This window comes from Sminthopsis crassicaudata, chromosome 4 (genome assembly GCF_048593235.1).
Source record: "Sminthopsis crassicaudata isolate SCR6 chromosome 4, ASM4859323v1, whole genome shotgun sequence".
Taxonomy (NCBI): Eukaryota; Metazoa; Chordata; class Mammalia; order Dasyuromorphia; family Dasyuridae; genus Sminthopsis; species Sminthopsis crassicaudata.
The window spans coordinates 277553681-277577862 of record NC_133620.1 but is presented as its reverse complement, the minus strand read 5'-3'; the positions used below and the strand labels follow the sequence as shown (position 1 = coordinate 277577862).

The window sequence follows — 24182 nt, the reverse complement described above, 5'->3', positions numbered from 1 at the left end:
CGGCCCAGGCTGGCTTGTCTCCTGTCTCCGGGAGCCCTTGGCAATGCTCTGAAAAGAGAGGTGTAAGCCCAATGCTCCCCTCCCCCCTCCCTGGAGCAGCCCCCAGCCTTCGGCCCTCTCGGGTCCCCGCTGCCGCTGCGGCTCTCCCTGGAGCCCCAGTCTGCATGAAGGGGCCGCTGCCATGACCCGGCAGGGGGAGGTCCTGGGCAGGGGGAAGCCTGGGGTGGGACACAGTCCTCCAGAGGATGTAAGTACTGCGGGGGGGCATGAGAGCCCCGGCACTGCCCACGTTGTGTCCCTGCGGCCCGGCCTGGCACGGCCCCTGGGGTCCCGCCCTGCCCTAGAGCTTCCCCAGGAACCTGCAGCCCCTTGGAGCTTTGTCTCCTCCTGCCCCGGGGGAGAGGATGCCGAGTCACAGCCACTGTGCAGGGAGAGAAGGGGCCTTCTGGAGACAGGGTGTCGGGCCTGAGCAGGGAAAGCCCGGCAGTGGGACCGCCCAGGCCCAGCAGGGAGATGGCAGCTCAGCCAGGTGACAGCCCCGGAGCCCAGGGCTATCGGCCTGTGTGCAATGACCGGGTGCTGCCCCCGGGTGGGAGACCAGCCAAACTGCAGCACATTTAAGTAGCCTCGGAGTTAGAAGTCGTCCCACTTTTTTCAAGCTTTTCCTACGTTTTACCTTTGTTACCTCTGGGGACACGAGAAAGATACAAGTCCCCGGGGATGCCAGAGTGCAAACGGATGTGCACAAATGAGTCATTTTCAGAACAATGAGGCAATAACGGCAGAGGGAAGGCACTAAATTGGGGGGACTGTGGAGGGCTCCTGCAGCTTCTAGACTGTGGGTCTTGTTCCCACCTCTGGGGGCGTGACTGACTGAGGAGCATGGGAAACAGTGGTTTCTTATCGGTCAGGGTTGGATTTGTGCACCTGGGGTACACACCTGCACGTCCGGTCACGGGAAACTCCCTGAGGGAAAACGGGTCGTGAACTGAACAAGCCGGAGAAGCTCTGAGGGAGAAGGTGGGGTCTCAGCTGGGACCGAAGGAAGCGGGGAAGCCGGGAGCCAGGGGCGAGGAGGGAGAGTCCCAGCCGTGGGGGAGACACTGTGCTGAGTACCGGGGATGCAAAAAGAGACAAAAGCCAGAGCCCAGTCTGAGTGCGGGGGAGCATTATTAGTGAGAGTTCGGATGTCCAAGAAAAGGGGCATCTGAAGCATTTCTAGAAGGAAAGTCAGGGTGAGGAGGTTCTTTGCTGTGTAGAAGGACCTCACCAGACCTGAGCCAGATGGGATTCTCTGCAGGTGATTGTCACCTTCTTCTCCTTCCTTCCCCAGGCAGACACCTGCACCAAGGTCTGCACTCACTGCCCCCCTCCTCTCCCTCACTCCTCAGTCTGACTCCCCACCTCACTGCCCTCTCCCAAGTGACCCAAGAGCTCTCTCTCCATGGCCAAAGAGGACGATCTTTTCTCAGGCTTCATCCCCCATGAACTTTCCACTGAATCTGACACTGTCAGCCACCTTCAGCTCCTGGGATTCTCTCCTCTCCGGGATTTTGGGGCTCTGCTCTCTCCTGGTCTCTCATCTGTTCGCTCTTTCTCAGTGCCCTACAAAAGTTTCTCATCCCCATCATATCCCCCAAGTGGGGGTGTGTCCCAAGGCTTTCTTGTCTCCTCTCTGTGACTCCATCCGCTCTCCCAGAGCTAATTCCCATCTCTGCTCAATGACTCCTAGATCTGTTTCCTGCCTAAGTCTCTGCCCAGCACCACCTGCTGCCTCCTGCTTGTTTCAGTCTGGATGTCTCTGAGCTCCCTTAAGCACATATTCAAAACCGAACTCACTGCTTTCCCCCCAAACCCACACTTCTTCCACACTTTTCTATTCCTTTATTTATTGTTTATTTATTTAGTTAGTTAAAGCTTTTTATTTTCAAAACATGTGCATGGATGATTTTTCAACACGGACCCTTGCAAAACCTTGTGTTCCAAATTTTCCCTTCCTTCTGCCCACCCTCTCCCCTAGATGGCAGGTAATCCAATATATGTTAACTATATTGAAATATGTTAAATCCAATATATCTATACATTATTTATATAATTATCATGCTGCACAAGAAAAATCAGATCAAAAAGGGAAAAAATGAGAAAGAAAACAAAAAGTAACAAATAACAACAAAGAGTGAAAATGCTGTCAAACTTTTCCATTCCTAATGAGGATAATACAATTCTTCTAGATTCGTGGTCCATGACTCTGGTTTTCTCTTCAATTCCTTACTCTGCCTCCCCCCACAGTGTCCCTGCCATAGCATCCCTTACATGTGGCGGATGAGAGATGAAATAACCAAGGAAACAAATGTTTGCGTTTCTGAGCATCTGGATTCATTAAGCAATGTCTGCCAGTGACTCAATAAGTCAGGACCAGATCTCCTCAGCTTAGGGCTGGACCCCAATAGAGTAAAAATTGTTATCAAGTAAGAGCCATGAATTTTAATTCATTAAAAAAGAAGCAATACAACATTAGGCCACTTGAATTCTAATTGGAGGAAAGATTAGGGACTTTACAAGTTGCAAGGGGAGAGCAAACAGGTGCAATTCCCTGAAATCAGAACAAGAGGCCCTGCTTTTCCCCAGGTATCTGTTAACAAAGGAACTTGGGACCAATAACTGATTGATCAGGATGGGGCAGTTTCCAGATAAATCATATTCCATTTGTATAAGTATCTACATATACGTGTACCGATGTAAAATTGTGAGAAGACTCTCTGCCTCAGTCTCTGGATCTGCTCCGTTTCTGCTCTGCAGAACCCAGGGCCTTTGTTAAGGGTCTCTAGGCAGCAAGAAGAGGGTGGCCATCCCCCCAGGCACTGTGCAAACATGAAATAAGGTTTCCTTCCTGTCATTTCCCACAGTGGAATACAATTTTCTCACAAGATAGAAATTAGACTCTACCCACAATGGAATAGAAAGGGAACTGAGCTAGCCCCAGAAGTGAGTCACAGGGTGGGATGAAGAGGGTGGGACACTAGGCAGAGATGGGTTTCTCCTCTCTTCTCCACAATGCTGAGGTCGGTTCAAGAGAGAGAGAAGAATTCGCCTTCTCAATGCTGTGTTAAAACAAAGTCTTTATTGATCAGGAAAGGGACGCCACAGCGTCTGCAGGCAATGAGCTTCCAGGCAGAAAAGCCTTACTGCAAAGAGTAGAATTTTGGAGCTTCATTTTATACACACACAGGATCATAAAACAGAATTTGTATCTGAAAAAGACTTTTCTGCTTCTAGAGGATATGGAGAAGTTTGATATCAAAGGGGTTTCTCTGGAGACTGTAAGTCCTCCGAAGTTTGTGTAAGAAAGGGATTTTTCTCTAGAGGAAGTAAGATTTTGCTGGTCATTTACATACTGGGCTGTCTGCTTTTCTTCCTCTTCATCTGCCCCTCAGACAATGAGCACAAGTTCTTCTGGGAAAGGGTCACCTATCTCAATCTAGCTGCTTCCTGCTGGAAATGGGCGTAGAAGGGGGGGAGGAGGAGAGACTGGGGATCTGAAAGCGACAGCCGCAGCGTCCAAGGGATGTGGAGTTTGTACATCAGCTGTCCCAGGATCCTCAGGTCTTAAGAGAAGCTGGAAGGTAGCAGCTCGGAGCCTGGAGGAAACAAATCTCAGGAGCAATCTGAAAATGCAGGGACCAAACATGAGCAGAGGGACAATAACCAGAAGAGGAGTTAGTATGGGGGCCAGTAGAGACCATATCCAGGAACTGCACCCAGAGGAGGAGTTGGGGGGGGGGGGAGAAGCTGCTGTGGATGTCTGGCGTCCAGGCGGCTTTCTGTAGGATTCTCTCAGAGCACAGCTCAACTTTCCTTCAGTTGTTACTGTACATACAGCAAGGGGTGTTGACTAAAGCCCAGACACCTCCCCTGAGGCAAGAAGATATTCTAAAGCCATAGGATTCTCTAGGACCATTTCTGCCCAGGAGTCAAGAGATTCCTGGATCTCCCTCAGAGAAGGAGCCCTTTCCCTGACAAACTGTTGATTGTGGCTGTCAGATCAGAGAGGATGTTTTCATGTTCCAAGTACCCCACAGGGAAGTAGTATTCCCGCCAAAGCATTCTCCCCAAATCCCCATTTATGTCTCCTCAGGGCAGGGGTTTCTGCATCTGGCGCCGGCATTGTACACTGTAAAAGGGATGACTGAATAAGCTAACGTACAAGACCCTAGTGTCTGAAAGGGTCAAGCACCGGGTGGAGAGAATCACAGGAGGGGAGGGTTCCGACCTGGGGTGTCTCTCTTCACGGCCCCTGAGTGGTTCTGGAGGGGGATGGGGAACTTAGCAAAGAAAAGCAAACCCCGAGGTGGGCAGACGGTTCCAGAGGCGAGATTTTGAAGCCGTCTCCTGGGGCCCATGGATGAGCATAGCCACAAAGCCTTCTATCAGTGGGAGTGTTAGTTTTCAGGAGGTTAAGCAGCAGCTTTAAAGAAGGAGGCATAGAAGCTGTTGCCAGTATAATCTCAGAATGGGTTTCCCACGGTCACTTTATGAGGGGGTGCATAATGAACAGTGTGCCTGCCCTGGGACCCTTTCACCCAGCTGGTACAAGCCGCCGAGGTGACACTGGGGCAGGCCTGAGAGAGCTCAGGCTCTCTGGCACCCGGGGTTGGTGGTACAGGTCAGTGTCCCCACGGCGGGGATAGGAGCCCGGCCATCCTGGGGAACAGTGACATCCGCTGTCTCTATAGTGGGGGGAGAGTGGATGGGAATCCTTCCCAGCCAGACAGCGGGGGCAGCGGGGGCAGAGTAGTTCCCCTGGGGGTTAGCTAACACAAAGGGGTGGCATCCAGGGAGGGGGTCGGGCACGTGGGACCTTTGCAAGGAATGCATTGGGCCCTGTCTGTGGGCACCCTGGGGATGGTGATGACACCCCCAGTCCCCCCAGAGTCCCCTCGTCTGACCAGGAAGTTGTCTCCCCAGTGTCGAGGCCCCCAGAGTGAGACCAGGAAAGCTGGAGAGAGAGCAACAGGAGTAGAGCCCTCACAACGAGGAAGGAAGGAGATTAGGGCGAGAGCCTTCTTTCTCCAGCGTTTGTCCAGGAGACTTGCAGAGCAGAAACTTCAGGTCCTCCGTGGGCTCCCAGGAGTACTCTGGGGTATCTGAAGGAGAGGTAAAGAAGCAGCATGTTTAATTCTAGGAATATGAGTCCAGCTGGGGGCCCTTCCAGCTTAACTGCGGTGGGAGTGGTTGGAATAACCTGGTACTGGCCTTTCCACTTTCCACCCAAAGGGTCGGCTGCCTGGGGCTTCCAGGTTTTCAAATACCCCACATCTCCTGGATTGACGGGGAGGGGATTGGGTGTGAGGCTTCCAGGGGCCTAGGGACGTGCTCATTTGCATACTCAGAGAGTGCCTTTTGACATGCACCCAGCTGAGTCAGGAACTGAGTGCTTCCCTGCAGAACAGAGTCTATCAGGATGCAGAAGTTCAAAAGGACTTAGTTTAATTATTTCCTGGGAGCGATTCTGACTCTCAGGAGCCCCAGTGGGAGATTCTTTATCCAGTCCTCCCTGGTCTCCAAGCAGAGTTTAATCGGGACCCTCTTAAGTGTGTGATTCATTTTTCTGCTTTCCCAGAGGCTTGAGGACGCCAGGCAGAGTGAAGATGATAGGAGAGTTAAGTGCCCTGGCTCCCCGTGAGTCACCTGAGAGATGAAGGCCGGCCATTGCCATTCTGCAAAGAGCGGGCAAGACAAAGCACAGAATGATCTCCTTCAGCAAGGGTTTAGATACCTTGGGCTTCCTCAGTCCTGCAGGGAAAACCTTCCACCCAAGTGGTAAATGTATCAACAAATACCAAAAGCAGTTTAAAACCTCTACAGGGGGCATATGTGTGAAGTCTGCTTCGCCTCCTCACCAGGTCCGGCTTCTCCACCAGGTCCGGCCCCTCCTCACCAGGTCCGGCCCCTCCTCGGGACTGGCTTCAGGAGGGGGCGGGGCTTAACAGCTCCCTAGGATTCCCCTGGGCACAGACTGGGCAGGCCCCCACACCTGTTTGTTTCCCCCAGCTTGTGACCAGAAGAAACTCACCAGGGAGTGGAGAGCCTTTCTCCCCCTGTGCCTGGCCTGGTGGAGACCAGACATCAGTTTCCAGACTCTCCTCCGGAATTAAGAGGTGGTCTGAGAGTGTCTGGAACCGCCCGGAAGGAGAAAGACTGGATCCCCTTTCCTTGGCTAAAGCCATTTCCCTCGAGCTGTAGGGCAGAACAAAGGGGTCAGACAACTGGAGAACTAAAGGAGCCACAGTCAGGGGTGAAAGAGCAGCAGTTCTGGCAGCTGAATGTGCCAGCCTGTCTCCCTCAGCCTGAGGTGACTCTCCCTTCTGGTGCCCCTCACAAAATGTGACCGAGCCCTCACGGACAGCTTGCAGTAGGTGCAGAATTTCTCCCGCATGTTTAACCAGCCCCTTTCTTTCCAGATAGCTCCACGAGCATGCAAAACATGAAAAGCATATTGGGAGTCAGTGTAAATAGTGACTCTCCTCCCCTTCCCCAGTTCTAATGCCCCGGTTAATGCTATGAGTTCAGATTTCTGAAGTTCCAGGGGGCAATGACTCGGCCTCCAGGGTGTTGTGAAGAGATCCCACTGCACCACCCGCCTTTCTCTCCCCATTTTGGAGAAGGCCAGACCCGTCTGTGAACCACTCCCTGTCCGGATTCTCAAGGGGGATCTCCCTTAAGTCAGGTCTGCTGGAGTAGACAGAACAACCATGGACAATATCTCCCAATGGAAAGACGTCAGGGAGAAGAGTGGCAGGACTTAAAGTGAGGCAGACTCGGAGAGACAGGTCAGGGGTATCTAACAGGAGGGCCTGGTACCCAGTGAGCCCCCTGCTGGAGAGCCACTGATGGCCTTTGGCTTCTAGAGTGCTTTGGACTGTGGGGGGATTAGGACCTCTAAGGCTGGCCCAAGGTTAGTTTGGAGGCTTCCTCTCTCAGCAGGGCTGAGGCAGCCACTGCTCTGAGGCAGGAAGGCCATCCTGGGGAAGCCGAGTCCAGCTTCTGTGAGAAATAAGCCGCAGGCCTGGGATCAGGTCCTAGAGACCGAGTGAGAACCCCCAAAGCCCGTCCACGCCTCTCATCTACATACAGAGGGAAAGGTTTCTGTGAATTAGGCAAAGGGAGGGCCGGGCGGAGGTCAGTTTGGCTTTCGGTGTTTTAAACCCTTAACTTGCTCTGGTCCCCATTCAAGAGGAAGGTTATCAGGACCTTGAATAGACTCATAGAGGGCTCTGTATTCCAAAATTAGGGATCCATATTCTACAGAAACTGGCGGTGCCTAGAAAAGTTCGCAGCTGCTTCTTTGAGGCCGGAACTAGGAGGCTTAAAATAACCTGTTTCCTCTCCTCTGTTAGAGATCGAGGGTGAGATGGTGACCCTAATAGTTGACTGACTGACAGGCAATGTGGGCCTTCGTAGGGAGACCCTGTGTCCCGTGACGCTAGAAAGTTTAGGGTCTTTGTGGTCGCTGTCAGGGACTCCTCTCTGGGGGGCCGCAGAGTAAGATGTCATCAACATATTGTAAGAGACTGCTGTCTGGCAGTTTAAGATGTGGTAAATCTCTTGCCAGAGCTTGCCCAAACAAATGCGGGTTCTCACAAAAACCCTGGGGCGAGACAGTCCTAGTGAATTGACGGGGAAGTTCCTTGGGCTTAGCCCATTCAAAAGCAAAAAGGAATCTTGAGTCCTCATGCAAAGGAATACAGAGAACCGCATCTTTAAGGTCCAGGGTGGAGAACCATTGTGTATCCCCTGGGATCTGAGGAAGAATGGTATATGAACTCGGCAGGATAGGATGAATGGGAACAACAGCTTCATTACAGGCCCTCAGGTCCTGCACTAGGCGGTAATCTCCGGCTTTGTGACAGAAAGAATCAGAGAATTACAGGGGGAGTGACAAGGAAGCAAAAGTTTATATTTAAGGAACTTGTCTAGTAGAGGCTGTAATCCCATCCTGTGTTCCTGCTTAATCGGCATTGGCCCCTATGAGGAAATACTCTGGGATCCCACAAGTTAATGAGGGCTGGGGCCACATGCGGGGCTCCTCCGGGGATACCCTGGTCCCCCACGGAGGAGTCTGTTTCCTCCCAGATTTCACAGGGAATGTGGGAGGGTCTGGGGAGGAGCACAAAGAGATTATCTGGAGGCTGAAGCAGAGAGAAATGAGCTCCCCGTTTTTTCATTAAAGCCCTGCCCATCCATGGGGAACAGGAAGGGATAATTAGGAAAGAATGTGGAAACATGAGGTCTCCAAACCAGCATGGCAGGGGGAGGGTTTCCAGGCAGTTACGGTGTCTCCCCTCAATTCCCATCAGTTTATGGTGGGGGGCGAGCGGTACCCGAATGTTCGAGCAAAACCAAAAGAGAGGCCCCCTACTGAAAAGGAATGAAATGTGCACACCTGCCACATCCAAGATCACCCGGGGCTCGGCTTCACTGATGGGAGAAGAGGGGCCATAGCCGGGCCCAGGGCCCTGTCACTCAAGGTCTGAAGGGGTCTGGAGGGCAAGCCTGGGGGCCGTGGTTCTCCCCTTCTCTCCACAGTCGCTCTTCCAGTGTCCTTCCCATTTGTGTCGGGGGAAGGGCCCAAAGGGCGGCTCCTCCTGGGGCAATTCCTAGCCCAGTGGCCGTGTTGATTGCATCTGAAGCACAAACCTTGGGGTCCATTGGAAATGGTGCAGCCAAAATCTGGGCCTGCTCCTTATTCGGTGCTGTCTCTTTTCAGTCTCCCTCTCCATCCCTGTTATTAGATACCCCAAAGGCGACTTCTCACAATTGACTCATGGGAGTCTGGGGTCCTAGAGCCAATTTCTGCAGCTTTTGTTTTATATCAGGGGAAGATCATTAATAAAATGCAGGCCAAGGACAGGAATCCCCTCTAGAGAAGTGGGGGCAGATTAGTGTATTTCCTAATAGCCTCTACAAGGAGACTCTGAAATAAAGCAGGATTCTCATCAGCTGCCCGGGTAAATTCTCTCAGCTTCTCGTAATTCACTTGCTTTTTTTCAGGCCTTCAGTGAGACTGGTTAGGAGATGATCCCCCTTCTCTCTGTCACCACTCCCTCCTGATAGTTCCACCCAGGGTCTGCCAGGGATACACCAATGGCCCCTGCCTGATATCTCCCAGGAGAAGAGGAAGCCAGGGCATCAGCAAACTTCTGGGCCAGGTCCCAGATCCTCCTTTTCTCCTCTAGGGTACAACAAGAAGATAGAATATGTAACATCCCCCCAGGACAGATGGGATTGGAGTGCAATAGCCTTGAACCCTCAATAAACTTGGTGGGATCCTCAGAGTACCTGCCTAGTTTCTCCTTAATCTGGGAAAGATGTGACATGGAGAAAGGCATCTGCTCTCTAAGGCCCCCCCCCCCCCCAGCTAGCCCCTTCCCTCAAGGGGCAGAGTTTAGAGGGGGTAGGTTCTCCTACACCGGAATTTTAGAAGGAGAAGGTACATCAGGAACCAGAGCCTTAGGGGAGGCAGAGAGGTCAGAGGTCAGGGTCTGAGAAGGAGAAGGTACATCAGGAACCAGAGCCTTAGGGGAGGCAGAGAGGTCAGAGGTCGGGGTCTGAGAAGGAGAAGGTACATCAGGAACCAGAGCCTTAGGGGAGGCAGAGAGGTCAGAGGCCAGGGTCTGAGAAGGAGAAGGTACATCAGGAACCAGAGCCTTAGGGGAGGCAGAGAGGTGAGAGGTCGGGGTCTGAGAAGGAGAAGGTACATCAGGAACCAGAGCCTTAGGGGAGGCAGAGAGGTGAGAGGTCGGGGTCTGAGAAGGAGAAGGTATATCAGGAACCAGAGCCTTAGGGGAGGCAGAGAGGTCAGAGGTCAGGGTCTGAGAAGGAGAAGGTACATCAGGAACCAGAGCCTTAGGGGAGGCAGAGAGGTGAGAGGTCAGGGTCTGAGAAGGAGAAGGTTCCTCAGGAACCAGAGCCTTAGGGGAGGCAGAGAGGTGAGAGGTCGGGGTCTGAGAAGGAGAAGGTACATCAGGAACCAGAGCCTTAGGGGAGGCAGAGAGGTGAGAGGCCGGGGTCTGAGAAGGAGAAGGTACATCAGGAACCAGAGCCTTAGGGGAGACAGATAGATCAGAGGTCGGGGTCTGAGAAGGAGAAGGTACATCAGGAACCAGAGCCTTAGGGGAGGCAGAGAGGTGAGAGGTCGGGGTCTGAGAAGGAGAAGGTACATCAGGAACCAGAGCCTTAGGGGAGGCAGAGAGGTCAGAGGTCAGGGTCTGAGAAGGAGAAGGTACATCAGGAACCAGAGCCTTAGGGGAGGCAGAGAGGTGAGAGGTCAGGGTCTGAGAAGGAGAAGGTACATCAGGAACCAGAGCCTTAGGGGAGACAGATAGATCAGAGGTCGGGGTCTGAGAAGGAGAAGGTACATCAGGAACCAGAGCCTTAGGGGAGGCAGAGAGGTCAGAGGTCAGGGTCTGAGAAGGAGAAGGTACATCAGGAACCAGAGCCTTAGGGGAGGCAGAGAGGTCAGAGGTCAGGGTCTGAGAAGGAGAAGGTTCCTCAGGAACCAGAGCCTTAGGGGAGGCAGCGAGGTGAGAGGCCGGGGTCTGAGAAGGAGAAGGTACATCAGGAACCAGAGCCTTAGGGGAGGCAGAGAGGTCAGAGGTCAGGGTCTGAGAAGGAGAAGGTTCCTCAGGAACCAGAGCCTTAGGGGAGGCAGCGAGGTGAGAGGTCAGGGTCTGAGAAGGAGAAGGTTCCTCAGGAACCAGAGCCTTAGGGGAGGCAGAGAGGTCAGAGGTCAGGGTCTGAGAAGGAGAAGGTACATCAGGAACCAGAGCCTTAGGGGAGGCAGAGAGGTCAGAGGTCAGGGTCTGAGAAGGAGAAGGTTCCTCAGGAACCAGAGCCTTAGGGGAGGCAGAGAGGTGAGAGGTCAGGGTCTGAGAAGGAGAAGGTTCCTCAGGAACCAGAGCCTTAGGGGAGGCAGAGAGGTCAGAGGTCAGGGTCTGAGAAGGAGAAGGTACATCAGGAACCAGAGCCTTAGGGGAGGCAGAGAGGTCAGAGGTCAGGGTCTGAGAAGGAGAAGGTTCCTCAGGAACCAGAGCCTTAGGGGAGGCAGAGAGGTGAGAGGTCAGGGTCTGAGAAGGAGAAGGTACATCAGGAACCAGAGCCTTAGGGGAGGCAGAGAGGTGAGAGGCCGGGGTCTGAGAAGGAGAAGGTACATAAGGAACCAGAGTCTTAGGGGAGGCAGAGAGGTCAGAGGTCAGGGTCTGAGAAGGAGAAGGTACCTCAGGAACCAGAGCCTTAGGGGAGGCAGAGAGGTCAGAGGCCAGGGTCTGAGAAGGAGAAGGTACATCAGGAACCAGAGCCTTAGGGGAGGCAGAGAGGTGAGAGGCCGGGGTCTGAGAAGGAGAAGGTACATCAGGAACCAGAGCCTTAGGGGAGGCAGAGAGGTGAGAGGTCGGGGTCTGAGAAGGAGAAGATTCCTCAGGAACCAGAGCCTTAGGGGAGGCAGAGAGGTGAGAGGCCGGGGTGTGAGAAGGAGAAGGTACATCAGGAACCAGAACCTTAGGGGAGGCAGAGAGGTCAGAGGTCGGGGTCTGAGAAGGAGAAGGTACATCAGGAACCAGAGCCTTAGGGGAGGCAGAGAGGTGAGAGGCCGGGGTCTGAGAAGGAGAAGGTACATGAAGAACCAGAGCCTTAGGGGAGGCAGATAGATCAGAGGTCAGGGTCTGAGAAGGAGAAGGTACATCAGGAACCAGAGCCTTAGGGGAGGAAGATAGGTCAGAGGTCGGGGTCTGAGAAGCAGAAGGTACATCAGGAACCAGAGCCTTAGGGGAGGCAGATAGGTGAGAGGTCGGGGTCTGAGAAGCAGAAGGTACATCAGGAACCAGAGCCTTAGGGGAGGCAGATAGGTGAGAGGTCGGGGTCTGAGAAGGAGAAGGTTCCTCAGGAACCAGAGCCTTAGGGGAGGCAGAGAGGTCAGAGGTCAGGGTCTGAGAAGGAGAAGGTACCTCAGGAACCAGAGCCTTAGGGGAGGCAGAGAGGTCAGAGGTCGGGGTCTGAGAAGGAGAAGGTACATCAGGAACCAGAGCCTTAGGGGAGGCAGAGAGGTGAGAGGTCGGGGTCTGAGAAGGAGAAGGTACATCAGGAACCAGAGCCTTAGGGGAGACAGATAGATCAGAGGTCGGGGTCTGAGAAGGAGAAGGTACATCAGGAACCAGAGCCTTAGGGGAGGCAGAGAGGTGAGAGGTCGGGGTCTGAGAAGGAGAAGGTACATCAGGAACCAGAGCCTTAGGGGAGGCAGAGAGGTGAGAGGCCGGGGTCTGAGAAGGAGAAGGTACATCAGGAACCAGAGCCTTAGGGGAGGAAGATAGGTCAGAGGTCGGGGTCTGAGAAGCAGAAGGTACATCAGGAACCAGAGCCTTAGGGGAGGCAGATAGGTGAGAGGTCGGGGTCTGAGAAGGAGAAGGTTCCTCAGGAACCAGAGCCTTAGGGGAGGCAGAGAGGTCAGAGGTCAGGGTCTGAGAAGGAGAAGGTACATCAGGAACCAGAGCCTTAGGGGAGGCAGAGAGGTCAGAGGTCAGGGTCTGAGAAGGAGAAGGTACCTCAGGAACCAGAGCAGAGAGGTCAGAGGCTGCAGCTGCAGCTAAGTCAGGTTCCGGGGAATGGGTAGAAGGGGAAGGCTGGGAGGCAAGGTGGCCTGAGGAGGAGGTGGGAGGTGGCAGGAAGAGGAAAAAGGAGTCTACTCCTCCTCCGAGAAGGACTAAACATTTTGGCGTTACCAGAGTCCAGCTCGGGCGGAGAGGAGGGCTGAGGGGTGTGGGATCCGTGATCCCCCTGTTGTTAAGGGGGCGGCTCAGGAGGCGTTAGGAGGGTCCTGCTGGGCGCTGCCAGGGGAGGCAGACGCCCCTTGCACCCCCAAAGGAGTGTAGGAGAGATGGTCATTCCAGGGATCACCGTCCATCTCTAGTTCCTCCGTAGTAAAAACCGCAGTTTCGGATCCTGGGAGAGGCCCATAAAGGCCCGAACAGAAGGAACTTCATCCCTCTGCCTCGTTTTCTGCAAAATAAGTCTAATTCCCCAACAGCAGTGAAAGTGACGGAGCCGGCATCGGCCGTGTGTCCCGTCTGTCTAACTTGTACTGAGCCAAACCGCACTACAAAAGTGAAGGAGCCTTTTGGATTTTGAGCCTTTGAGGCCCAATTTGTCCCTCTTTCCCAGGAGAGGGCCCAGTGGTGAATCTTTAGGCACGGGGGAGCGGAGCTGACCCACTTTTGCCGTCACACAGGCCGGAAACTTCCCAACTCTACAGCTCGACCTTTAGCAGCCGTCTCTGTCAGCTCCAGCAAATGGTTCTCCTTCAATTAGGGGGCAATTTGTGCCCATTCAGGAATCCTTTGCACCCAGCCTCCCGAGCCCAGCGCTCCTCAGAGCTACCCAGCTCCCGGCCGCTCTGGCCCAGCTCCCGGGGACGGTAGAACGGCCCCCGCTGTAGAGGGAGACATTTGCCGCCCAAGGAAGAGGTGGGACGCTGGGCAGAGACGGCTTTCTGCTCTCTTCTGCGGGAGACGACGCTCCTTCTCCACGCCGTGTGAAAGTCTTTAGTGATTAGGAAAGGGACCCACAGGGCGGGCAGTGAGCTTCCAGGCACAAAGGCCTCACTGCAAATAGAGGCTTGGCGCTTCATTTTGTACACACGCAGGATCATAAACAGGATTTGTACTTGAAGAGACTTTTCTGCTTCCAGAGGACGCGGAGAAGCGTGTATGTCAGAGGGGTTTCTCGCTGTCTCTAAGTGCTCCGAGTTAGGGTGAGAAGGATTTTCTGCAGGGGACATTCACATACTGGGCTGTCCGCTTTTCTCCCTCCTCGGAGTCGGTGGGCGTCCCTCAGTGCGTACTTTCCTTTGTGCTCAGAGCCCCCGGAAAAGCCGCAATCCTCCCAGCCAGACTGTGGTGAAGGCCGCCAATCACTCTCCCCGCCTCCCCTTTTCTCTTCCAGAACTAAGCATCCGTTTCCTTAAGAGCAAATCTAAGGCACTGCTCTCTTCAGGGACTGACGGCTCCCTGCCGCCGGGAGCTGGGTCTAAATGCAATGAGGCTGAACCGAGGTCTAGTGGCAGTTCGGGGCACAGGGAGTCAGACAGAGCTCCCCTGCAGCCCCTTTGGATTCGGGGCCAGGATACAGAGCGGGAGGGGTCGTGGAGGGGGGATCAGAGATCCTGGTAACCTCCCGGGATTGTGGGCCCCAGGCTGGGGGGCTGAGCGGCCGCGGTGAGCCGCAGACAGTTCCGGCTGAACCTGAAGGTCCGGGCTCCCGTCCTCCCTCCATTCCCACTTTGTGGTGTGACCTGGGGAAAGATGCTGGCGGTCTCTGGGCCTGGGGGGGGGCGGGGCTGAGCCTGTGCAGGAAGAGGCGGCTGTGGGCGGGGTCTCGTGGGTCAGGCCCAGGCTGCGGGCTTGGGTTAGGGGAGGGGGAAGGGAAGGAGTCCGTCAAGGCTGACCCGCCGGGGTCTCCACAGTGCACTTCATGGAGCAGGGAAAGTCCGAGTGTCACTTCGAGAACGGGACGGAGCACGTGCGGTTTCTGGAGAGACACTTCTACAACCGGGAGGAGCTCCTGCGCTTCGACAGCGACGTGGGGAAGTTCATGGCGGTGACGGAGCTGGGGCGGGGCATTGCCGAGTACTTAAACAGCCAGAAGGACTATATGGAGCAGAAACGGGCCGCGGTGGACACTTACTGCAGGCACAACTACGGGGTTGTTGAGCCCTTCTTAGTGCGCAGGCGCGGTGAGTGTGTGCCGGGGAGGGGAGGGAGCTGGGGGACAGAAAGGGGGGGCCCAGGAGCAGGTACAGAGACAGGGACCCCAAGAGCCGGGGAGAGACTGGAGGAGAGCGGGGACACAGGAGGAGGAGGGAAGAAGGGGGAGGGCGGGATGGGGGAGACAAAGGGGAGAATGACTGGGGGTCCCGAGGACAGGGACAGAGGGGCGGGGCCGGGAAGCCTCTCTGGCCCCTCCCTCAGGAGCTCCTCCTTCCTCCAGTCCAGCCCCAGGTGACTGTATATCCATCCAAGATGGCCGCCCCGGGACAGCACAACCTGCTGGTGTGCTCCGTGGGCGGCTTCTATCCCGGGGACGTCGAGGTCCGCTGGTTCCTGAATGGGCGGGAGGAGACGGCCGGCGTGGTGTCCACGGGCCTGGTGGGCAATGGAGACTGGACCTTCCAGACCCTGGTGATGCTGGAGATGACGCCCCGGCGGGGAGACGTCTACACCTGCCACGTGGAGCACTCCAGCCTTGAGGAAGCCGTCCTCGTGGACTGGAGTGAGAGCGAGCTCCCCCTCCCCCGCTGCTCTGGGACCCCCTCAGTGTCCCGGCCTCTGTCTGCCCCACGGGGTGCTGCCCCCTTCCCCAGCACAGCCGCAGCGGCCGCAGAACCGGGCACGCCGGGGGCTTGTCTGCCCGGGACCGAGATCAGCCCGAGAGCCCTTCCCTCTGGGCGGGGGGATGACGTCAGTGCCCCGAGCTGCCACTTCCGGGTCCAGAGGGGCTCCCCCTGCCTCCCCTGGACAGGACTGACTTCTCGGGCTCCCCGTACCCCCTGCGCGGTTTGACCCTTGGTGTCTCCCCTCCCAGGAGCCCAGTCTGAGTCTGCCCAGAGTAAGATGCTGAGCGGAGTCGGGGGCCTCGTGCTGGGGCTGATCTTCCTGGGGGTCGGCCTCATTGTCCACAAGAGGAGCCAGAAAGGTGAGAGACTGTGGGGGAGCCTGAGCCCCGCCCGGGGGTCTCCTGCGGGCAGAGAGGGGCCTGGGCTGAGCCAGAAACCTGCCCGGTCAGGGGGAGGGGGGTCTGGCCCAGCTCCTCCTCCCCAGGGCTCAGGGGTCTTAGGGAGTCCTGTATCAGCAGAGCTGGGCCTGGGAGGGGTCTCAGGACCAGCCCCGCCCCCCCCAGCTGTAGAGGGAGTGCTCCCTCCGAGCAGTGTCAGCAGCTGTAGAGGGAGTGCTCCCTCTGAGCAGTGTCAGCAGCTGTAGAGGGAGTGCTCCCTCTGAGCAGTGTCAGCAGCTGTAGCGGGAGTGCTCCCTCTGAGCAGTGTCAGCAGCCCCTGTGCCACGGGGCTCAGGTCCCTTCCGGGGCTGAGATTTACATTCATCTCTCTGTCTCCTTCCTTTTCCAGGAAATCGGGGGTCACAGCCAGCAGGTAAGATGCTCTGCCAGGTGCTCACAGCACAGTCTGTGCCCGGGGGACCGGAAGCCAAGCAGAGGGGGGGGAACAAGTGGTTCTGCCAGTGACTCAGACCCGCATGGGGCCTAATGTGACTGTTCTCTGTCCTCTGCAGGGCTCCTGAGCTGATCCCCGAGGCTGTGTCCCCGGAGCTGCTGCCCCCCTCACCCCCCCCTCAGCCTCCCTCTCAGCCCCCCTCTCAGCCTCACTCTCAGCCTCCCCTCAGCCTCCCTCTCAGCCTCCCCTCAGCCTCACTCTCAGCCTCCCCTCAGCCTCCCTCTCAGCCTCCCCTCTCAGCCTCCCTCTCAGCCCCCCCCTCTCAGCCTCCCTCTCAGCCCCCCTCTCGGCCTCTCCTGTCACATTCTGCTTGTGGCCAGAGCCCCAGGACTTTAGTCCCCCTGACCCCTTCCCCAGATTATCTCTTTCCCTGCACCTTTAACTCTTCAGAACTCTAGGGAATTTCCCAATAGCCACAGAGACCCCCCTTTACCTTCTTTCTGTACCGGGTTTTATCATTTTTGTCCCTTGAGCCTCCCCCATAACTAGGAGGCTGAGAATCAGCTGGGACCTGGTGACACAGAGACAGAGTGGGGGCCAGAGGGAGGAAGCTTCAGCCCTGGGCATCCGTAGCCTCTGTCACAGTGAGAAATGCCTCCAGAGGTGACATTGCCGTCCACCCCTGGGGCCTCTTGTCCATTTCCTTCCATGATTCCTGCAGAGCCGATTACCCAGCATGCTTCTGGTCTTCATTTACATTTCTTGACATTAAATGGAGACAGTGTCCCTCGGGGTGTCTGCCCAGGAATCCGTAGCTTTCCCTGGGTGATGCCCCCTCATTCTGCTGACGTTCTCTCTGGTGACTTTCCTTCTGTCACTTCTGCTCCGTTTTTCTTTCATGATCTGCTGTAACCTCTGGTTCCCTCTCATGTCCCTCTCCATCAAACTCTTAACAAATTAAAGTTTGAGTAATGCCTTTTGTGTTTATATTATATTCATTGCTTAGCATAGACCCTTCCCCCTTTAGCTTTCCCTCATAAGAACATTTTTACTCGAGTTCACAATAACCATCACATAGATCCCATCTATCTAAATGTATATGTGTGATAGAGCCCCTCGGTCTCCCCACTTCTTCCCTGAGATGTTTATTTTCTCTTTTCTGTGGCCAAATTGGATAAGTATAATGACGTAACTTTCACCATCATTTCCCTCATCCCCCGTTTTTTAGTTTTTAGGTTTCTTTCCTGGTTCTGCTTACAATGTCAGCGCCACACCAAAACCCGAATCACTTCCATGTGAATTGTCTTAGGGAATCCCAATGATCCCCTGGCAGGAAAAGGTACCAGACGCCCAGGCCGAGCATTCAGACACGGCTGCGGTAAACTCCACTGGCCACATTGTTCCAGTGCCCAGTGTGTGCTTGCCAAAAAGAACTCACGCAGGGCAAGGGCTCACCTGGTGATCAGAGGTGACACAAGGAGTCTCTTCATAACTTTAGAAGTGATTGCAGGACAGTGGGAGGCACTGGCACTGTACTGATGAGGGTACTATGAAGAGGTCAGGCAGGAATACGTGGGCTTCCTTCTCTTCTACTTGAGTTGTGAATGAAGGAATTCTCTAAACCCAGAGGCTGTAGTTAAAAAAAGGGGGGCTTTATTATTAAAGGAACAGCAAGAGGGACTGTCTTGGAGGGCCTATCTTTCTCAAGGGAGAGATCTGCAAAAAGTCATTTTTTTGAAGACCCATTTTATGTTCGAGTCTAAGGGAAGGCCCAAGTAAATGTGAAATCTTGCTGGGGTTGTGACTTCCCCCAAGAAAGCTTATCTTGCTCTGAGAGAATGGGAGACCATTTGGGTTTGTAGATCAAAGAGCATATATATTTTTTTTTTTTTTTTGTAATTTTACATAATTTTACAGACCTCATTCAGGTCACACAGAGTTCACTCTCAACATCCACCCCCTCAAGCAATAAGCACAAATTTTTTTGGAACAGGGAGGAGGGTCTCAGGTCTTCTGTAGCCACTTTCTGCTGAGAGGGGTCTTAGAGCTGGCCCTAATTTAATGTGTGGTTGTGCTTGAAGGAGAGAAATGAGATCTGAAAACAGCAGCTGCAGCACCCAGTGAGTGATATTATGTTTGCCCATCAGTTGTCCCATGATCCCCAGTTTACAGGAGAAATTGGAAGTTTGCAGCTTGAAGCCTCCAGGAAAGAAATCTCACGAGCAGTCTGAGAATGCAGGGGCCAAATATGAGCAAAAGGCTAATAATCCGAAGAGGAGTTAGTACAGGGACCAGTAGGGGCCATATCCAGGAACTCCACCCAGAGCAGGACTGGGAAGGAAGGAGAACCAGCTCATGGACGTCTTGCATCCAGGCAGCTTTCTGTAAGATTCTCTCAGTGCACAAGTTTCCTTGAGTTGTTAATGTACGTGCAGCAAGAGGTTGACCAGAGCACAGACACCTTCACTAGAGCCAAGGAGATAGAGTAAGACTATTCCTTATCTAAGACCATGTTGGCCAATGACTGCAGAGATTCCTGGATCTCCCTCGGAATGAGCCGTTTTGTTGGTGAGGTGGTTGATTGGGGCCCTTAGGTTGGGGAGAATTCTTTCATACTCTAAGTATCCAACCCAGGGAGTCTTCTTCTCAGCTCCTTCCTTCAAAGACCCCAGAACATTCTCCCCAAATCCCTGCTTTTGTCTCCTGGTGGGGGGTGTTTGTGTCAGGGGCGCTGGCATTGTATACAATGAAAGGGGTAATCGAGTAGCCCAGGGAGCAGGACCCACAGTGTTTGAAAAGAGTCTGGTACCTGGTGGGGAAAATCACAAGGGGGGAGGGTCCCAGTTGGAGGCATTCCTGCTAACAGGCCCTTAGAGACATTGGAGGGGGATGGGGGACTCACTTTGCAGAGGAAAGCACATCACTTTGGTGCACAGATGGTACCTGAGGTCGGGTTCTGTAACCGCTCTCCTGGTCGCTCGGCCCCATGGATGAATAAAGTCACAAAGCAATCTGTCCATCTGAACATTAGTTTTCAGGAGGTGATGGAGGAGCTGTCAGGGAGGGGCCATAGAAGCACTGGGAAGGAGCTTGCAGGATAATCCCGGGATGGGTTCCCCACAGTTACCCTCGGGGGAGATGCATGATCGTGGGTGCACCTGGCCTGTGACCCTCCTGTGCAGCTGGTGCACGTCCCTGAGGTGACCTTGCGGCAGTTCTGAGAGAGCTCACACTCGCCCCCACAGTCTTGGAGGTACAGGTCAGTGTCCCCACCTCAGGGATGTAAACCTGGCCATTGTGGGAATCTCTCTGTGGTGATGTGTAAATGTGAGATCCTTCCCAGCCAGGAAGCAGGGGACAGCGGGGTCAGGGTAGTTGCCCTGGGGGTTGGAGCCCTCAGTAGAAAAGGGGAGGGCCCCAGAGAGGAGACGGTGACCTGTGGGAATGGGACCCTTGCAAAGAGTGCATTAGGCTGCATCTGTGGGCCATGCCGGGGGTGGGGAGGACACCCAGCAGTCCTGGACACCCCCATTCCCCGCAGAGTTCCCTAGTCTACCAGGAAGTCTGACCCTTATTGGTGAGGGCCCCCAGAGTAAGACCAGGAAATCTGGGAAGAGCAGCAGGAGCAGAGTCCTCATGGTGAGGAGAGGAAATTAAGATGCTTTTTTCTGCATTCCTTTGCATCAAGACTCCCAATTCCTCTTTGCCTTTGAGTGGGCTAAGCCAGGGGAACTCCCCCCGTCCCCACCTTCCCCCAGCTAACCTGGACTGTTCTGCCTCAAGGCTCTTGGGACAATCCCCACCTGTTCCAGCAAGCATTAGCTAAAGATGTAAGGGAACTGGAGCAGCCCTGCAGCAGACTTATCCGATTTGTGGATGACATTTCGCTCTGCAGCCCCACCAGAGAGGAGTCCCTAACAGCGGCTGCAAAGCTCTTCCATTAAACATGCGGGAGAAATTCTGCACCTACTGCAAGCTGTCCCTGAGCCCAGAGAGGTCTGGGCCACATTCTGCAAAGGGCCCCAGAGGGGAGGTTCCCCTCAGGCTGAGGGAGACAGGCCGGCAGGTGCTGCTGCTGAAGCCGCTGCCCTTTCACCACTGACTGTGGCCCCTTTAATCCCGGCTGCCTGAGCCTTTTGTTCCTTCCTATGGCTCATGGGAAAAGGCTCTGGCAGGGGAGCGGGGGCACAGCCTTTCTCCCTCTGGTTTCAGCCGCCCTCAGACACCTCTTAGTCAGAGGCGAGTCTGCAAACTGGTCTCTGTCTGCTCCAGGCCCCGCCCCTGGGAGAAATGTCTCCATTCCCTGGGGCAGGGCGTTTTCACTGGCCACGAGCTGGGAGAAGATCAGACAGGGCCCAGTCTGTGCCCAGGGCAATCCTGAGGGACACCCTGTGTATTTCCTGGAATCTGGGAGAGGATCGTGTATGAATTAGGATATGGGGTGGATCGGAATGATGCTTCATTAGTAGCTCAGATCCTGCACCATGCAGGAGTCTCCATTTGCTTTTCTAACAGAAAGAATCAGAGTATTACAGGAGACTGGCAGGAATCAGGAGTTTAAACTTAAGCAACTTTTCAATCAGAGGTTGCAATCCTTCTCTGTCTTCCTGCTTACTTGGGTCTTGGAGTCTCCAATTAATACTCTTGGATCCCCCCACAAATATAGAGTAGAAGGTATCTAAGCCCTTATTGTACAGATGTCTGCAGCAAACGCAGGGGAGAGCATCCAGCCACACTGTGCAATGCCCCTGTGACAATGAAGGCGCAGCTTCCCTTCTCTGAGTTTTGCTTTCCCCACCCCGGAGTGAGAGCAACACCCCTTGTAGTTGTGTGAAGACCCAAAGAATTAGTAGCCTCGAAAGCCCTTTGCAGGTTTCTGCGCAGATGTAGTGGAGCTATGTCTCACACACTACCCAGAAGTTAGCCTCAACACATTTTGCCCAGACGTTGGGGGGGGTTTACAAGATGTGACAGAAGGCTGCACAGAAGAGGGGCCCTCAGAAGACCTAATGCACTGGCTGGGCCATGCCGTTGCCGTGTCCAAAAATGGCCCATGACTCCCTCGTTGCCTCCTTAGCACAAGCATTCCTTCCACAATCCATCTTCAGCCTACTTTTCCACCTGGCTTCCTCTTACTACCCTTCACACATATTACCTTTCAACTAAATTGCATTACTTTCTCTCCTCGTCCCGTCCTCTTCCATCTTTGTTCATTTCACCACTGAATTGCATTTCCATTTTCTTGTTATCTGGAAACTTGTTGAAATTCAGGGATGCCCTGGTCCCACACAGATTTCACAGGGAAAGTGGCAGGGTCTGAAAAGGCGCACAAAGAGATCATTTGGAGGTTTCAGCGGAAAGAATTGGGTCCCAGCTTCACCATCACGTCTCTCCCCATTACCGGGATGGGACAGGAAGCAATAATTAGGAAGGAACGTGGAAACAATAGGTCCCCACACCACCAAGGCAGGGGGAGGGTTTCCAAGCATTTCTAGAGTTTCCCCTCAATTCCCATCACCCTTGGGGGGCAGGGCAAGTGGGACCCAAGTGGGAGAGCTGAACCTAAAGAGGGGCCCCGGTATCAAAGAGAAATGAGATGGGGACCTGCTATGTCCAAACCCTGGTTCGGCAGTGGTGATGAAGGAAGGGGGGACCTGGCTGAACCCCGGCCCTTCAGTCCAGGTCCTGAGAAGACTAGAGGGCAAGACTGGGGGTGGCGACTCTACCCCTCTATGGGCAGTCCCTCTTCAAGTGTACTTCCTGTTTGCATCCAGGGAGACGGTTCAGAGGGCAATTCCTCACCCAGTGGCCCCACCTTTTGCACCTGAAGCATGAACCCTGGAGCCCCTTGGAAATAGTGGCGGCCAAAATCTGGGCCTGTTCTTTGTTCCTTGACCTGCTCCTGAGATCCTCCTCCACAGTGGCAGCTTAATCCCTATTACTGAACACCCCGAGAGCAACTGCCAATAACTGAGTGATGGGAGTCTGGGCCCCAGAGCCAGTTTCTGTGACCTCCGTCTCATATCTGGGGAATTCTGACCGATAAAACGCGTCCCCTCTGGAGAAGTGGGGCCCAGATGAGGGTATTCCCTCGTGGCCTCTATAAGGCGACCCCGAAAGAGGGAGGGGGTCTCCTCAGCTGCCTGGGTGACCTCTCTAAGCTTGTCTTAATTCCCCTGCTTCTTAATCCCCCTCTTCATGCCCTCAATGAGGCAGGTTGGGAGATGGTCCCTCTTCTCTGTCCCTGCTCCCCTCCTGGTAGTTCCTCCTGGGGTCTGAGACGGGCACGGCTGTGGCTCCTGCTTGATATCTACCAGGGGACGAGGCAGCCATGCCATCCCCACACCTCTGGGCCAGGTCCCAGATCCTCCTTTTCTCCTCTGGGGTACAACAAGAAGAGATGATGACAGTAACATCTCCCCAGGGCAGATCGTACTGGAGGGAATGGCTTTAAACCCTTCAATATACTTGGTGGAATCTTCTGAATACAGGCCCAGTTTCTCTTTAATTGGGTAAGATCCGACATGGAGAAAAACACCTGCACTTTAAGAGTTCTTCTAAGGGGGCGGCTCTGGAGGCAATTTGGGAGCATCCTGCTGAGGGCTGTGGGGGGGAGATGCTTCTTGAACCCCCAAAGGAGTGAGTGGAAAAGAGGGGGTCATTCAGGGGATGCGTGTCTATCTCCAGTTCCCCTGCAGCAAACTTAACTAGCAACATTCTGCAATTTAACCTTAATTTAGGGTCCTGAGACAGACCCATGAAGCCCTGAACATAGGGAGCCTTGGTCCATCTACCCTGTCTCCTGCAAAATAAGTCTGGTTCCCTAATGGCAGTGGAATTAACTGAGCCATTAATGGCCATACCTCCTTGTTGTCTAACATACTATGTCTTCACAGTATTGCAAAAATAGATGAGCTTTTCCATTTTTAATCTTTCAGCCTGAATTTGTCCCTATTTTTAAGAGAGACTAAGGGAGAACTTCTAGGAATGCAGGAAGGAAGCTGACCCAGGCTTTCCCAATTCTATAGCTCTGCTCCAGGTGTCCCCAGAGAAAGGTGTGACAGAAGCTCTCCTTAGTAAGAGGGCCATTTGTCACCTGGCAGAAGTTTGTCTGTCCAAGCGACCTCAGAGAGACAAACCTGCATGAGGGCAAGGCCCCAGAGTGTAAGGTAAGAACCTAACACCAGACAGCTCCACTGTGTGTGCCCCAGGACATTTGAGCTGTCTCTGCTGTAGAAAAGCTGGGGTGGTGGGTTTACCTCAGCCAGAAAAACCCTTGTGGATGAAAACCTCATGGATGGACCACCAAATGATGAAGGATGAGGGCACTGATGGAGAGGTTAGGCAGGAATGGGTGCGGCTCCTTCTCTCCAAAGCCGAGTTCTGAGCCAAGGAATCTGCTAAACCCAGAGGCTATGGTAAAAAAGGCTTTATTAATAAAGAAACACCAAGAGGGATTCTCCTGGCAGGTATATCTTTCTCAAGGGAGACGTGATTTGTAAAAAGCCATTTTTAAAGATCCATTTTATGTGTAAGTCAAAGGGAAGTCTCAGGTAAAAGTAAAATTTGCCTGAGGTTGTGACTTCCTCCAAGAAAGCTTATCTTGCTCTGAGAATATGCAAGACCATTTGGGTTTGTAGATCAAAGAGGACTTTTTTTGGTGATTTCACATAATTTTACAGGCTCACTCAGGTCGCCCAGAGTTCACTCTCATAAGCATGGAGTGCCCTCATCCCAAGTGCTGTGCTCTATGAGAAGAGCAGAAGGGAAGTAGCTCAGAAGAAATGTGAGATGTGGAGTTAAGAGAATCCATCCAGATGTTCATATTTGTGCCGACCTGGGAAAGAGCTTTCTGAGCTTGGATCGGTGAATCAGCCACAGGCAGACAGACTCTGACTTCCTGATACCGTGATTTCATTTTGATGTCTCTTCAACAATTGAAGGAAAATAATTTTCTCCACACTTGTTG

At 54.0% G+C, this 24182-nt stretch overlaps 2 protein-coding genes and 1 long non-coding RNA gene across 7 annotated transcripts in view; 2 read left to right on the top strand and 1 right to left on the bottom strand.

Annotated features, from left to right (window-relative positions):
* The window catches only part of LOC141566416 (HLA class II histocompatibility antigen, DRB1 beta chain-like), a 94674-nt gene that overhangs the window by 1225 nt on the left and 69267 nt on the right, over window positions 1–24182 (top strand). For 2 of the 5 annotated variants that reach the window (XM_074310906.1, XM_074310907.1), the window contains exons 2-6: window positions 14513–14782; window positions 15037–15318; window positions 15631–15741; window positions 16169–16192; window positions 16332–17186. In XM_074310906.1, coding sequence (XP_074167007.1) covers window positions 14513–14782; window positions 15037–15318; window positions 15631–15741; window positions 16169–16192; window positions 16332–16345 — 701 coding nt within the window. In that variant the 3' untranslated portion in view covers window positions 16346–17186. Of the gene's footprint in view, window positions 1–14512; window positions 14783–15036; window positions 15319–15630; window positions 15742–16168; window positions 16193–16331; window positions 17187–24182 lie in introns of those variants that run through there. The other 3 variants (XR_012489302.1, XR_012489303.1, XR_012489304.1) reach the window with 3 other exon arrangements.
* LOC141566417 (uncharacterized) lies at window positions 3102–14513 on the bottom strand. The gene is made up of 2 exons (XR_012489305.1): window positions 12774–14513; window positions 3102–5144 (listed from the first exon to the last, which is right to left on the bottom strand). It is a non-coding gene; the product is annotated as an uncharacterized LOC141566417 (long non-coding RNA).
* On the top strand, window positions 8076–12586 carry LOC141566906 (uncharacterized). The gene is made up of 6 exons (XM_074312048.1): window positions 8076–8147; window positions 10386–10612; window positions 10679–11206; window positions 11273–11668; window positions 11933–12328; window positions 12461–12586. Exons 1-5 carry the CDS (start codon window positions 8076–8078, stop codon window positions 12165–12167), a joined length of 1458 nt encoding a protein of 485 aa, XP_074168149.1. The 3' UTR covers window positions 12168–12328; window positions 12461–12586.